This window comes from Saccostrea echinata, unplaced genomic scaffold (genome assembly GCF_033153115.1).
Source record: "Saccostrea echinata isolate AGI-Se365-2 ecotype Australia unplaced genomic scaffold, CSIRO_AGI_Sech_v1 ptg000009l, whole genome shotgun sequence".
Classification (NCBI taxonomy): domain Eukaryota; kingdom Metazoa; phylum Mollusca; class Bivalvia; order Ostreida; family Ostreidae; genus Saccostrea; species Saccostrea echinata.
In genome coordinates, this window is record NW_026889758.1 from 6,773,919 (window position 1) to 6,790,108 (window position 16,190).

Consider the following 16,190-nt stretch of genomic DNA (forward strand, 5'->3'; position numbering starts at 1 on the left):
TTCATTTCCGGTTTCATGAGCAGAAAATATCCCATAATTCTTTGAGGTAAACAGGTTGTGTAACACACAAGCCACATGGTGAACTCGTGTCAGGAGCCAAAACCATGCCAGAAGGTCCAGAGTTGCATCTTGCCAGCAAGTTTGTTAATCTTGTCTGTAAAGGTAGGCTTTTTAAAGGCCCGATAATTAAATCAGAGGTGAGTAAACATGCTGATGTGGAGTTTGAAGATGAGTACACTATCTCGGCTACCTCAAGGGGCAAAGAAATGAAGCTCACATTAAACACCATATGCGAGGACAAGAAATCACTAAGTAAAAGCAGATCTCTGGACATCGTATTTCAGTTTGGCATGTCCGGGAAGTTTGATTTTTATGAAGCAACTGAACTGAAGAAGCATGCACATCTTAATTTCTTCACTAAAGATGAACCCAGGATGGTGCTAAGTTTTGTTGACTACAGGAGATTTGGGAAATGGCAGGTGGGCGGCGAATGGTCAAAAGAGAGAGGTCCATGTGTCATGTTTGAGTACCAGGCCTTTAGGTAAATGGTCTGTAAAGTATATTGGCTAGTTATATAGTTTAGTATAACATATCATTCTCATGAATGAATGAAATGTATTGTACTCCTTTGATCAATATACCTGCTACTGAGTTTTTGTTAATAGCAGAATGATTTAATTATACACAGTAATGATATGAAAATCAATTATTTACATGTTTCCGAGATACACATGTATTTAACTATGAATATCAGACCATATGTACATGGTATATAGAATGAAAAAAAAATTATTTAATTAATAGGAAGAATGTCCTGGACAATGTGAAGCACTCAGTTTTCAACAAACCAATCTGTGAATTTCTTTTGAACCAAACATACTTCAATGGAATAGGAAATTACTTGAGAGCTGAGATACTATACAGGTAAAGAAAATCATGCTTTAAAAGGGATGTTTAAGATAGATGATATATATACAGTATGTCCATTTATATGGAACTTAGCTTTAAAAATTCATATTTCCTTTTCTTCCCCTGATATTTTATTGGCTCTAAATGATATAAACAACAATGAAAATAAGTTGATAGAGATCAGGTAAAAATATTGGAAAAATATATAACGTACGCAACTTGCATTTTATGACGTTATCTTTACCGGCGTTTTTCCTCATTATGACGTCAAAATACATGTATCTTTTGTCCTTTATGAATCTCACTTTAAAAAGATTTGAAAATAAATCCTAATGAACCTGTATGTGTTTGCATCCTAAAAGTGTATTTGATTAGACTGACCAGGTGATGTCTCAGTCTTTCTATGAAGAAAGGTTAGCAAAATAAAAAATCATTTGGTGATGTTTTTGTAGAGTAAGTGTTTGTGTTTGTGTTTATATTAGAATGGCCAGGTGACTTTCTTATCTGTGTGTATGTGTCTTGTGACTGGAGTGACTGTGTCTATGGTGATTGGACTGACCAGTTGACAGCCATGTATGTGTTTGTGTCTATGGTGATTGGACTGATCAGTTGACAGTGCTGTATGTGATTGCATCAATGGTAATTGGACTGACCAGTTGACAGTCCTGTATGTGTTTGTGTCTATGTTGATTGGACTGACCAGTTGACAGTACTGTATGTGTTTGTGTTTATGGTGATTGGACTGACCAGTTGACAGTCCTGTATGTGTTTGTGTCTTTGGTGATTGGACTGACCAGTTGACAGCCATGTATGTGTTTGTGTCTATGGTGATTGGACTGACCAGTTGATAGTCCTGTATGTGTTTGTGTCAATGTTAATTGGACTGACCAGTTGGCAGTCCTGTATGTGTTTGTGTCTTTGGTGATTAGACTGACCAGTTGACAGCCATGTATGTTGACAGTCCTGTATGTGTTTGTGTCTTTGGTGATTGGACTGAACAGTTGACAGCCATGTATGTGTTTGTGTCTATGGTGATTGGACTGACCAGTTGACAGTCCTGTATGTGATTGTGTCTATGTTGATTGGACTGACCAGTTGACAGTCCTGTATGTGATTGTGTCTATGGTGATTGGACTGACCAGTTGACAGTCCTGTATTTGTTTGTTAAGGATGTGCGAGTTTATTGGTAAACCGGTATATCACGATTTTTTATTGTGTGATACGTATCGTGATGTGGAGACTAAAATACTGGTATTTGGTACATAACTATAAACTGAGGAAATTATTTATTTGTTCAAACTATTGAATGACAATAAGAGGATGTGTAAAAAAAATGTTGAAAACAGTTAAACAACGGCATCAAAACATGCTAATATATTAAATAAATGAAAATTTAAAATGTAAAGTTATGTTTTCATTGCATATTTTTAAGAAATATTATGGAAATTCATTTGAAATTGTAGTAAAAAATGTGTGTAAAAATATCACGATTTATCGTGATATTTTTGGGAAAAAATCATGATATATCACGATACGAAATTTTTGCCGATACCCATCCCTAGTGTTTGTGTCTGTGGTGATTGGACTGACCAGTTGACAGTCCTGTATGTGTTTGTGTTTATGGTGATTGGACTGACCAGTTGACAGTCCCGTATGTGTTTGTGTTTATGGTGATTGGACTGACCAGTTGACAGTCCTGTATGTGTTTGTGTCTATGGTGATTGGACTGACCAGTTGACAGTCCTGTATGTGATTGTGTCTATGTTGATTGGACTGACCAGTTGACAGTCCTTTAAGTGTTTGTGTCTATGGTGATTGGACTGACCAGTTGACAGTCCTGTATGTGTTTGTGTCTATGGCGATTGGATTGACCAGTTGATGTTTTTGTCTCTTTTTGTGTCTATGGTGATTGAAGTGACCAGGTGATGTTCTTGTCTGTGTTTGTGTCTATGGTGATTGGAGTGACCAAGTGGTGTTCTTATCCCATGTCTATTGGACCCATGGTTCAGGCCCTTGGGTGGGATTTATTTATTGAAAATCATTCGATACACCTTATCTTCTTTACTTTTGAACTTCTAGGAGACAAGCTGCATGAATATGTAATGATTATAGAGTCCTTACCAAATTTTTATCACATAAGTCCAGGCCAATTCTAGATGTGCCTCGAAAGTTGTCATAACCTGAGAAACTCATGATACTCAGGTGACTGTCAAGGCCCATGGCTTATTTTCTTTAATAAGTAAACCCTACTCAGACCAACTTACATGGTTGATATACTCTGTATTTAGAGATGAAAACTGCCATACATACTTTGGATTCTGCCTTCAACTTAACATGCTTAATGATGGATTGCATACAATAATCTTAGAGCTGTTGCAGCTGTATATTGTTTTATGTTATATATATTGCTAGCTGTGCATCTGTCTGTCTGTATACAGTAAAATGTGAAATTATGCATGGTTGAAAAGCATCTAAGTAGGTTATTCTTAATAATAACTACTGTTTGTCGTGATTTATTTCAGGGCAGGAATACCACCATTTGTGTCTGCTAGGTCAGTTTTGGAACCTCTCTGTGATGAAGTATCTGAGAATTCAGAAAAATTGAGACTCAAAACAGAGACCCCGGACATTTTACAGCTGTGTCATATTCTGCCACAGGAAGTGATCAATCTAGGTACTAAGTCAGGACATTGTTATCTTACAACCATCTCTAAGGCTGATCCCAGATACAGCTTACTTAAAGAAAATATTAAACAAAGCTATTTCCTCAAATGTAAATAAACAATTTCTTTGATCCATGAAAAGTGAATTTAGAGATTGTATATTTGAATATTTGTTTGGTTTTGCTACCTATCTTTTTTTTTCTTTTTGTCATGTTCAGAATATGAAAAGCTAGAGAATGAAATATCACAAGTGTTCCAACTTGTTCTTGTAGTAAAACCTATGCCCTGTTCACACTGAGAGTTTAATTTGAATTAAACATAAGTTACTGCGAATTAAATTTGATCCGCGTTCACACGGGGAATTTAATGCAAATTAGTTTAATTCGAATTAGTTTACCGCACATTAAATTACTTCGCATTAGCTCCGTGTGAACGCTAAGCGAAGCAAATTCGAATTAAATTTTGACGCATGCGTAAGGGCAGAATTTAGTCACAGGCCACATGTATATGGTCAAATATAGGTACTTGTGCTATTTTTGAGTGGAAAACAAAGGAAAATTATATTAATCACTAATTTGAGCAGACACTATGACATTATGTCAAATGTATATCTGCTCTGCACAATATGGTGTGATTTGTAAATGACGTCATAATAGCCTCACTGAATAGCCTTGTTGTAGAAATAAAATTATAATTCGCATTAGTTTACTTTGCATTTGCTGTCGTGTGAACGCAATTTAATTCGCATTAATTTAATTTGCATCATTTTACTTCGCAATAATTTACTGCGAATTAAACTCTTCGTGTGAACAGGGCACAAGATTTCTCATTTGATATTTGTTTCTCTACTGCCTTGACCTTGGTTGTAAATTTTCTGTCTTACTCCCAATGTCATTGCAACTCTCTATAAATGTTAATGTGGAAGTTAGGCAAACTTGGCACAAAGGTATATCACCCTGCATTGATATGTGAAAAGGGGAGCACATCTTGTTCTATCTGTTTTTAAATTAATAAAAAGGAATGCTTAAAACAAAAATAAAACAATCAGTTTTAATGCTCTTGGAAATAAATTATTTGGGGTAGATGGAGAACAAATATTGTTGTAACCGTACTTCTGGAGTGATTGTAAACTAAGGTGAAAAAAATTGAGGAATATCAATGTATATATTGTAAAATCATCTTTGTAAAATCATCTTCCAGGAGGGACAGGCTACGACCCTGAGGGGAGAGATCCAGATTATTCAAAGTTCTCAGAATGGCTTCAGTGTTATTATAAGGAAGGCATGGACAACATGGCGGACCACAACAAGAGAACCATTTGGTTTCATGGCAATCCAGGGCCCTTGGTTCCAAAAGGTATCATTATGTGTTTAAAAAGGACATCTTTTTATGGAATAATTCTCAAAGTGATAGAGTTCTTGACTATCCCGAAAGCATTTATGAAAGATTTAATTTTGGTTATTCTTGATATTTTGATTGCTTGATATTATCTTTTTTTTTTGGTACCAACAAAGATATTGCATCACTAATTACTGTATGAAAAAAGCAGTCAATTTTTTTGTTTCAAAAAAGCACCTTGATTCACATAAGTTTTTATCTGTTAATGAAAAGATTTGTACACATTTTAGAAATCACAGTTAGGGGACTAAAGAGAAATTCAAAAGTGGCCAAGAATAATGCAAAGGTAGGAATATTATACATCAAATTTATCTTATGATTCAGTAACTATGAAATTAGTTGGCCAAATATCATGGCGTATCATTTTTTCAGAACTTAATTAATTTAAAAGGAAATATAGTGTAATATATGTCTGCTGAAGATTTAGAGTGTAAAATAAACATGTAGTGAACACAATTCAAAATTAAGCTTTGAATAGAACATTGAACTGGTGGAAAGTGAAAAAGAGTAAATGATACCCTACATTATACAGTCAAACCTCGTTATCTCGAACTCAAAGGGACTGAGAAAAAACTTCGAGATATCTGAGGGTTTGAGATATCCAGGGTTAAATACCTTAAGAATTAGGGGTTGGGACTTCCAAATCACTTTGACATATCCATGGTATTCGAGATATCAGTGTTCGAGATACTGAAGTTCAACTGTATATTGTAAGTTTTTTACTTTTTATGGTAGAAAATGAAGAAAGACACAGAGTCAGAGCAGTCAGAAGTGGAAAATGGTGGCTCAGAAACTGTGACAAGAAGGAAGCTCCAGGAAGCAGAAGACAGGGATGCTAAGCAGAAGACAGTAAAGTCCTCAAGAAAATCGTCAGCAAAATCACTTAAAACATTATCAAACAAAAGCAGGAAGTTTGACAGTCCATCAGATTTAGGAAAAAATGAATCTGCTCATATAAGAAAAATAGTTAAAACAGTGGAAGAAAAAGACTTGAATCAGAAAAAATCTAAATCATCCATCACAGAGAAAAGTTCAGCTTCAAAGATTGTTGTAAATGGAGATTCAAACACCCTGAAAGCAAAGGTATTACAGAAAGGAAGGAAGAGAAGGGCAACCCCTAACAGTGTGATTGTCAAGTCTGATAGCATAGGGCAAAAGCACACTACACCTGGTGACAGGAGATCAAAGTCTTCTGTTTCCATTCTGAATGGCAGGAGTGTAGTAGACGGCACCCCAAAGTCAGTGAGGCAGAGGTCGGAAAGAGGTGGGTTTATTTTAGGAGGAGCTTTATTTCTATTCTTTCATAGTAAATACAAATTGAAAAAAATAAACACAGGCACTTGACATATTTTTTATCATCAAATATAACCACCTACCTAATAAATCATGCAGGCACTTGACATTATATATTTTTTTCATCATAATAAATATAACACATTATATATTTTTTATAATATCATAAAAAAATATAACCCCTTTTATAACAAACCACAAGATACACAGCTTGAATTTTTCTAGGACAGTCACATCAACTTTTTTCCACCTGAAACTTGGTAATAAGAATTCTTTGCCACCAAAGTAATTCAGCAGTCAGTCTTTTGGGATATAATATTACTTATGGAAAGTGCATACAAAAGGACATGTGCAAATATTAAAAATTTCTCTTCAAGCTACTGCTTCAGAAGTCTGAGAAAGCCTGTGTGATTTATTAGGGCTAGGGGTTGTATTTTTTATTATAAGAAAAATATGTCATGTACGTCAAGTGCCTGTGAAGATACAGTTAGTAATACAACAGGTACAGTTAGCAAAAGTTCTAAGTTCTTATCCCAGTTTCTAAAATGATTGGAAAATAGCTGAATTTTGTGATAATTTTAGCTCACCTGGTCAGTTATGTGATAGTAAGGTGTCCAAACAGTGCCTATAAGTCAAATGTGTGCAGTGACCTTGAACTTAGTTTTTAAGTCAAGGATTAAGGTCAAAGCAATCTAAGTATTGTATTTAAAAAAGTCAGAATTCAAGATCAAAGCAGACTTTTGTGCAAAATTCTTGTCTGGAGTATATATTTTCTGCTCTGTGGCTTATATCTTTCTTCACCTAAAAAGTATCCTTGGTGGTAAATGGTATGCAGTGTTTGAACCAAGTAAAAGGACAAGATTTTTATATAAACTCCTTGTCCGGATACATATTCTCTCCCATTAGACCAATTCCAGTCACATTTCCCCAATATTGTGTCTTTAAAAAAATAGACATAAGTAAGTGCATATGATCTGTTTTATTGCCTTTCTTGCATACCATTGAACCATTTCTTTTCCAAAGGAATTTTTAAATTTCTGATTATTTTTCCAGTTATGGTGGTGATAATATGCTCAATAATATGCTCTATTAAATCAATATTCTAAATAAATGATTTCTTTTTTCCTTGTACTTAATTAACCAACACACACAAAAAGAAGCCCCCCCCCCCTTTACAAAAAAGAGGAAAGTTAAAAAATGTGAATAGCATTATTTTTCTCCCTAAGTCTAAGACAAAAACTGAGTACAAAATCATCCTCTCCAAATACAGTCCTTTAGAAGTCCCTCTTCATCCCAGTGGCCCTATAACTAAATGCAGGACTCTTTGACATGGTTACAAACTCAATATCTGGCTAATTAGCTTAATTTTATTTTTAGTTTAAATTTAATCAAAATTGGTATTTATAGTTGTTAATGCTCCAAAAGATGTTGAATTTATTTTGAATTTAACTAGCTTTTCACATATTTTCACAAGAATAACCACCGTATTAAATATTTAGCTTTAATTGTTCTCCACCATAAGAAGGTATCCTATTCATTGTGAAATCACCCAAAGATTAATGTTACATCTGAATGATACATTGATCAGTCTATGAATAAAGATCTAGTTACAAAAAAGTACATGTATTTGATGAACATTTACAACTTTTGTTCAGTGTATGCTGTGTATAAACATGTTATTTTAAATAGCATTAAAATCAGTAGGCTGCTTGTCGATTAGATATCACATATTTTAAAATATTCATAACATATGCATTGAATACGCTATTTTGATTAATTGTTTTTCTAGAAGTTAAAGAAAACAATTTTTGAATTTTTCAGCTGCTAGGGCAAGACGCCGCTATCAGAGATGAATCTGTTGACAGCATGACTTTCCTAAAACAAGATAACAGAAGAAGATACTTGATAGAAAAAGGTCTACATTCCTGAATGTATTGTCTGAAAAACCTGACAGAAAGTATATCATGTTCAGCACCAACTGCTGAATTATAAAAATGTACAGGTATAATTGTAAAAAGGAGTAATGATTTCCAAGCCAAAATGGATGGGATTTTGTTGATGGACCAGGTATCATAAATGCTGGTGTTCAGTTTTTTTTTTATGCTCCACCATTGTTTCTCTTGTCTGTCTGTCCTTCCATCACACCTTGCATTTAGCTCAGTTTCAAAGAAACTATTCAAGAAATTTTTATCAAACTTTATAAATTATGCTGATACATACTGATGAGAGCTATTCAACTGCATCAGCATCAATTTTATTGACCTTGACAATTACATGGCATTTATATTCTTTGTCCCGTTTTTGAATGTATGTAAAATATAGGATAAATTTTATCTAAAAAAATTTGGTATAAAGTCTGAAAAAAACAACAACAAAAGATTGATCCACTTATGTATCTTGCTATACATGAGGGTACGCAAGTTGAACATTTTAAATTTATTGATTTTGTATACTCGGTTTTAAAAGTATTTTGATATACATGTAGTCTTTATATTAATTATAGTAGTAAAATATTTTACAATTTATTTTTATTTTGTGTGTGTGTGTGTGTGTGTGCAGAACTGTCTATAAATTATGGTAAGTTTTCCAAATCCTACAAAAAGATCATTTAGAAATTGTGTTTATTGAGGAAGAATACTGCTGAATGATTGCAGTTTTAGCTCACCTCAACGATGTTGGGGGGGGGGGAGCTTATGTGATACCCTCAGCATCGGCATCTCAGGTTAAAGTTTTTGGAGCAGTTCTCTTTTTAAGTACTTCTATACCCTACATTAATCACAGATACATGGAAGATGCTTCTAGAGTGTTTCATTGTACCATTTTGAGATGCTGCAATTTTAGCTAAAGAATGACCAAGTAATGTTTTTGGAGCAGGTTAAAGTTTTTGGAGCAGTTCTCTTTTTAAGTACTTCTATACCCTACATTAATCATAGATACATGGAAGATGCTTCTAGAGTGTTTCATTGTACCATTTTGAGATGCTGCAATTTTAGCTAAAGAATGACCAGGTAATGTTTTTGGAGCAGGTTGAAGTTTTTGGTGCAGGTCGCATTTCCAATGAACTTAAAGCTCTATGTTGACCAAACTTGCAGGGAAGATGCATCTAAGGATGCACACTTCTGGACTTGCTTCAGATGCTGGATCCGACCTACATTTTCTGGATGAGGGACCAGATTAAAATTTTTTGAGCAGGTTTATTCTAAAGTAACTTATTGCCGTACCTTGACCAAACATGCGTGGATGATACAACTAAGGATGCACACTACTTAAAATAACTATACATGTAGATAAATGCAAAATGAACAGTTATCTTTGTAGAACAAACAATGCATAAAAATTCGACAAACCATTTAATATACACAACAAATCAAATACAAAAAATGCCATTTAAAACTTAAAAATGTTACATAAATCACAAGGAGCATTAATGAGAGTCAAGTATCTGTGCATACCCAGTTATGTCAGGAGTGCAACATTTTATGTTTTGCTCCCCAACATGGAAAAACTTTTATCTGTATATGATTCTCTGATGTTTATTTTGGAAAAGAGATACACAAATAACATTTTTACCAAATAGATGAATAAATAACATGGTCTGTCTGTGTTTTAGATTTATATTTCTATGGTCAGGAGTGCAACACATTTTTTTTTAAAAAAGATCCAAGTTATATGATGAAAAGACCTCTATTCATACTGATAAATATTCTTTAATCAAAAGTGATTTATTTCAATAATTTAGTACTAAATTATTGACAGTTTTATTTTTAAAATCTGTCTCCTTTTCAATTTTATCAATCCAGATGTGTTTTTATGTTTTCTTTGAATTTTTATTATGAATGTAAAAAAAAAAAAACCCACTGAAAATTTGTTATATAAAATTCAAGTAATTCCACCTCAATTTCACTGAAAGAACAGGACATGTTCCTGATGTAATTTTTGCTTCATAATTCTACTTAAAAGACTTGCATGCTTTTGGTCAGGAGTGCAACAAAAATGGTAGAATTATTGCTGATAAAATTATGATGAAAAATATAAAGAAAAAATCCATGAGTAGAATGTTTCGTGTTGACCCCAGTTGCTTACAGTGTTTGCCATGTGAAGGAAAATAAACTATAAAGTATACGTTTATCTTCTAAATATATTTTTTGGCTAGTCTTTTTTACACAAATAGGGAATAATTAAAGAAAGAAAGCCAAGTTTCTATACTTTTATGTGTTCTAACCATGAAGTGTTGGACTATAAATATAGGATCTCCCATGATTTGTAGTTGGATATGATTTTTATCCAACGAGTTGTGTGTTTTTTATCCCCGAGCCTTGGCGAGGGGATAAAAACACACAACGAGTTGGATAAAAGTCATATCCAACTACAAATCATGGGAGATTCTTTTTATCCCTTGTTTAATACTTCACAAACAATGTTTTACACTGTTTTATATAGGACTCCACTTTATTTTACTTCAATACGCTAACGCAAAAACCATTGCGACGTCACAACTGCACTTGACTGTGGATTATTAAAAATTTATCCAATGAGTCATATCCACGGGATAAAGGGGTTAACATGGGATAAATACATATATTGCACAATTTCATTTGATGTTGCCAGAACTTTATGATTTTTTTGTTTACTATGGTTTTAATTTTTAAATTTAAATGCAGTTAGGAGTGCAACAAAACTGTTTTATAATTATCAATGAACTTCATCTATCTTTGCTAAAAAATAAATTGCATAAAATGTTTGACATTATTTTTTGTACAAATCATTATGGCTATCGAAAAATTACAGATATTGTTTGGACATTTTACTGTCAATTCGGAGAATACTAGTTATATGTCACCCAACATATTTTTTAAAATATGTATTACACAAACAAATAATATATGTTGAAGTCTAGAAAGTATGGAAAAAACTTGTAGTAAATAAAAAAAATTAAAATGAGAAATTGATTTACAAACTTTGAATGAGTAATTGTGTGTTATAATTTAATAAAATACATACCAGATGTCAGGAGTGCAACAAAATAAGGTAAAATAGGATCACTTCAAAATCTAGCATCTTTTATAAGAAAACTTGTATATCAAAATTCTTTTTTTGGCTTAGATTTAAAGAACTGACTTAAATGGAGACGAAAAAGTAATTGGGGGGGGGGGGGGGTTGTTGTTTCATATTTCTTTCATATTAAAACTTTTCAAACCAGAATTAAAAAAAAAAAATGTTAATTAACAATCAAAAAGACAATTTCTTTCACATACACAAGAGAAGAAACTTGATCAAGGTTTAGATCTAATTAAGGAATGAATTGGTTTATAAAAAAGCGTAAACTGTTCCAACCCAGGATATATCAGTATAACTTGGGTAGCTATTAAATTCATTCCTTATAATTTAATTTTCAATCATTAAGTGTAAAAAAAAAAATAAGACCATTTCTCCTTCAAAATGCCTTCAAATTGTTAAACGCTTGATACGTCTTTGATGTAAGTCATTGTGACTTAGGCAACCCAGGTTATACGATATATTCTAATTTCTTTTATCCAATCAAATGACGCATTACAACCAAAATTAAATTATTCATTTATATCCTTGGCACCATTTTGAAGCATAAAAAGCTACAATTTCATCTGATTATGCATTTAAGAAGGTCTTTTAGGATGTAGTAATATTTTTCTTTTTTCAATTAAAAGTTTTACTAATAAAAATTCTGAAACTTTTTTATGCAATTGTCTATTCTATTGCCACTTCAGGAATTTTAACTATTTTAAGATCATAATCATTGTCCTTTACACCCTATGGTGTGTAGGGCAGCAACAAACTTCCTCCACTTTTGTCTATCCTTGGCTTGCCTCGTCAATGATCCCCAGGTCTGGTGCATAGCTTTCATCTTGCTTTCAACTGTCCTTCGCCATGATGTTCTAGGCCTCCCCCTCTTTCTTTTGCCCTCTGGGGTCCAATGCAGTGCTGTTCTTGTTGTTGACGGGGGGTCTTTTTGGAGAACATGTTCGTTTTGCATTATCTATGTTTGTTCTGAATTGTTGGTTTTGCTTTAATTAATAGTTGTTGTGCAAAAAGGTCTGTTGATTATGCATTTAATGTCATTTGTTAAGTTTTTATGGACATTGAAATTATAATAATTTATATGGTATTTTTTGCCCTTTCCGCCGCCTATAGGCCTGGACACAGATTAAAAGGTAATATTTTCTGAAAGTCTATATATATATATATATATATATATATATAGTATAATATAATGACCTACATGTTGATAGAGCATTTCGCACTAAAATATTATCAAAGTGTGTTTAGAAACTTCTTTTATCTGGAAATTATTAAAACTACGAATTTCAGGACACGTTAGATTTACTTTCACGAAGTAAATTTTATCCTTGATATTTAAGAAAAGTGAAAATTTTGTTATGTATGAAAAATATTAAAAACGTAATCCAGAAAATTCACAGTAGAAAGGTGAGAAAGCAAAACAAACTCACCAGTATTGTCAGTCCGTGCTCAGAGATGTGTGCAGAGTAAACAAATTGAATACACCCGGAAAAAGGTAAACGTTAACAATAAGAGAGATTAACTGTGTCCATGTTTTTCAAACACAGGTCTGGTGTTTAACGTGATTATGAAAAACGTTATTTTCATTGAATTTAAAGAATTTTCATGGAAATTCAACTCATTAAACTGAGGTTATTTTTTTGTTTTAATAAAACTAGAAATCAAGATCATAAACAAAACGGGCAGTGCAACTGTTTCCAGGTCCATTTATTGTTTGTTGTTTAACTTTCCTCTCGAGAATTTTTCGCTCCAGGTCCTTTTAAAAGGGCACAAACTTGAAGTTAATATTTTCAAAAATTTTCAGTATAATATTATGACTTTTATATTGCTAGAGCATTTCACGTCGAAGTATAATAAAAGCGTGTCTAGAGACTTCTTTTATTTGGAAATTATTAAAACTATGAATTTCGGGCTGCGTTTGATTGACTGATATCCTTGAACTTTTACAAAGTAAACTTTATCCTTAATACTTAAGTAAAGTAAAAATTTAGTTGTGCATAAATAATAAAACCATACCCTAGAAAATTAAGAATAGAAGTGCGAGAAAGCAAATCAAGCTCACCAGTATCTTCAGTCCGTGTTCAGTGTTGTGTGCAGAGTAGACAAATTGAGCACTCCCGGTAAAACGTAAACATTAACAATAACAGAGCTCGTACCCTTTTTGCAATCACAGGTGTTTGAAGAATCTGTTGTCATTTAATTTAAGAATATTCATGTAAGTTCAATTCACTAAACTGAATTTACTTTTTGAATAAACGTAGGAAATTAATATATAAACAATGCAATTGTGTCCAGGCCCCTTTAATAAGTTAAGTTTAGGTCAGGTGAAGTCATCATGATTTACATGTATTTGATATTTTGGCAGAGTACAAATAATAGTTGAACACTGGATATTTTTGACACGTGTATGTGTAGTATATTGAGTTTTCTTAGGGTAAGCGTTGTGTCCCACGAGCTCTTGTTACAAGTAATTACATCAAATTCCTTTATGAGAATGACTGGGTTTATGAATTGATCCAGTCACCCTTAGAGAGGGGATATTATGACTACAGGGACAGATGACGTTTTGTCGCACACATCCTATGTTTCTCATTGAAGAAGAGCTCGCGCGCGTACCTCTCTGTCCTGTGTATATATTTCAGCAACATGCTACTGACTAATATGCTCAGAATTCTGGAGCTTAAAAGCCTTGCAATGAAAGGATCAATCCTATCTCCATTTTAAGTTCTGTTCAACTGATATTTGTGCATTGACCTTCCTTCTACATGAAATATGGAGGTAACGAACAGTATTTAAATTCAAAGTCCACTTTTAAAACACTACAAATGGGAGCAGAGCAAACAAGGACCTCCAAACACATCGGAGGAGGGATCAGGTGCCATATGAGGCTTCAATCATTCCCAATGTATTCTGAAGCTCTTACAGAGATTGCAATCTAATTCCATGCCTTAGATCACATATTTTATTATACTTGTTGGATTCCTGTTCATCCTGGTGACACACTAAACCATTCCAAAGTAACCAGAAAAATGTACAGCGTAAAAACCAAAAGAGTGTTCTCTGCTCCGTTTTTCCATTGATCAGTAGATGAACATATAATTCATATACATGTATAAAGGATGACAGAGGAATTATTGTCCTTACCAATGAGGAATCAGCTCTTCTCTGTGGATTGTAAATGGTACATGTAGCTGGACCAGAGATTATTGCAAAAATTTCATGATTGTCTCGCAGGAAAAAAAAGTTATCATTATCAAATACAAAGAGCACAGGACTTGTTTGCTACAGATGTTTGTTCTTTTGTTGGATCAATGACTTTAGCAATCCCTTTGAAATAAAAATCAAGCATTGATCTTTTAGTTCAACTGGATAGAGTGTTTACTCCAGAGTCGCAAAGAAAGGAGTTGATCCTTACGTCCAGGTTCGAATCCCATTGTGGGATATGAAGACCGGTCATTCGGATGAGACCATATAGAACAAGGTCCCGTGTCACAGTAAGTGCTGGCAGGAAAAAGTTCCCTCACAGCTCAGTGGCCCTAAAAGTGCCAAGTATAGTTCTAATTCTGCAGTCCTTCGCTGGCAATTGGTGGCGTCTCAATATGAGTGAAAAATTCTTGAAGGGACTTTAAACAAACAAATAATTGGTTCAACTTCTGGATACTATGAAACTTGCAGATCATTCTGCAGTAAACTCTGTAATAACTGTGATTACACATGTAATTAGAAAAGCTAAGTTTGAAGAATTAAGTCAAAGAAATCTGTATATAGGCCAAATTTCTAATCTTATTCAAACCAAAAATCCGAGATCATTTAAAAACCCTAGCAATACATAATCCAGAAAAGAAAAAAGTATAATACATTTGTTTTTTTTCCTGGATATCAATCGGTGAAATCTTTAGCATGATTATTACAAACAATAAAATCTTTACAAAAACTGTGAAATTCATGGGCCCAGGGTTCAGGCTCCAGGGTTGGACAAAGCTGGTCATATATTGAAAATACAGTACACTTTGGAAAATCTTTTCTACGTTTGGACATCTAACAGGCAAGTAGCTGGTCATATATTGAAAATACAGTACACTTTGGAAAATCTTTTCTACGTTTGGCCATCTAACAGGCAAGTAGTTACATGTAGCACTTAGTTCTTTACCAAACAATGTAAAATTTCCTGGCTATAGGGTGTGTGTTTAGTTCCCAGTAGTTGGTCAGTTATTGAAAACACTTAACTTCTTTGAAAATCATCTTTTCTAAAGGGCATCTTAGGGGCAAACTGATTAAATGTTAAAAATGAGTTGTAAAGTTCATGTCCCTTGCATCCAGCGTTCAGACCAAAGTTTGAAAACTCTTTACTAATTTTCCTGAAAATCTTTATGGCATTATGCACTACCAATTTTACTTTTTGATCGGATACATATTTCAGGTTTGCAATAGCAAAACAGAGACACGATCATTCTTTCTAAAATATTGAGGGGCACCCATCTCTTTTCCGCAACTCCTCCTATGCCACTGAATATAATTTAATGATACTTTCACTGAGAATCTTTGTTATATAGTGCCATTGTGACTTCCTATTTTACTTTTTGATCGGACACATATTTTGGTTTCCAATAGCACAACATAGAACAATGCCATTCCTTCTATTATATTGAGGGGTACCCATCTCTTATCCGCAACTCCTCCTATACCTCTGATTAAAATTTAATGAGGCTTTCACAGAATCTTTGTTACACAGTGCCATTGTGCACCTCCTTTTTTTTTTTTTTTGATCAGACACTCCTATAGCAAAATATGAACTTTGCCATTGTAAACATATGGAAGGCGGAGCTATCATTTTGTAATCTCTGTGCTCACAGTTCCTCTAGTTTTTTTTTT

General features: G+C 33.5%; 1 protein-coding gene across 1 annotated transcript; it reads left to right on the forward strand.

Annotated features, from left to right (window-relative positions):
* Nucleotides 1–60: 60 nt before the first annotated feature.
* On the forward strand, nt 61–8,739 carry LOC133183227 (endonuclease 8-like 1). The gene is made up of 7 exons (XM_061318177.1): nt 61–541; nt 805–924; nt 3,432–3,583; nt 4,773–4,928; nt 5,201–5,256; nt 5,706–6,234; nt 8,085–8,739. The coding sequence occupies exons 1-7, from the start codon at nt 105–107 to the stop codon at nt 8,114–8,116; spliced, it is 1,482 nt and encodes a 493-aa protein (XP_061174161.1). The 5' UTR covers nt 61–104; the 3' UTR covers nt 8,117–8,739.
* The last annotated feature ends 7,451 nt before the right edge of the window (nt 8,740–16,190 follow it).

What these genes read in the sequence shown, in the direction of transcription:
- LOC133183227 (XM_061318177.1), top strand. Translation starts at nt 105, where the DNA reads ATGCCAGAAGGTCCAGAGTTGCATCTTGCCAGCAAGTTTGTTAATCTT. An exon ending in TTTGAGTACCAGGCCTTTAG is followed by an intron (nt 542 to 804) that starts GTAAATGGTCTG and finishes TTTAATTAATAG; the next exon opens with GAAGAATGTCCTGGACAATG. An exon ending in ACAGGAAGTGATCAATCTAG is followed by an intron (nt 3,584 to 4,772) that starts GTACTAAGTCAG and finishes ATCATCTTCCAG; the next exon opens with GAGGGACAGGCTACGACCCT.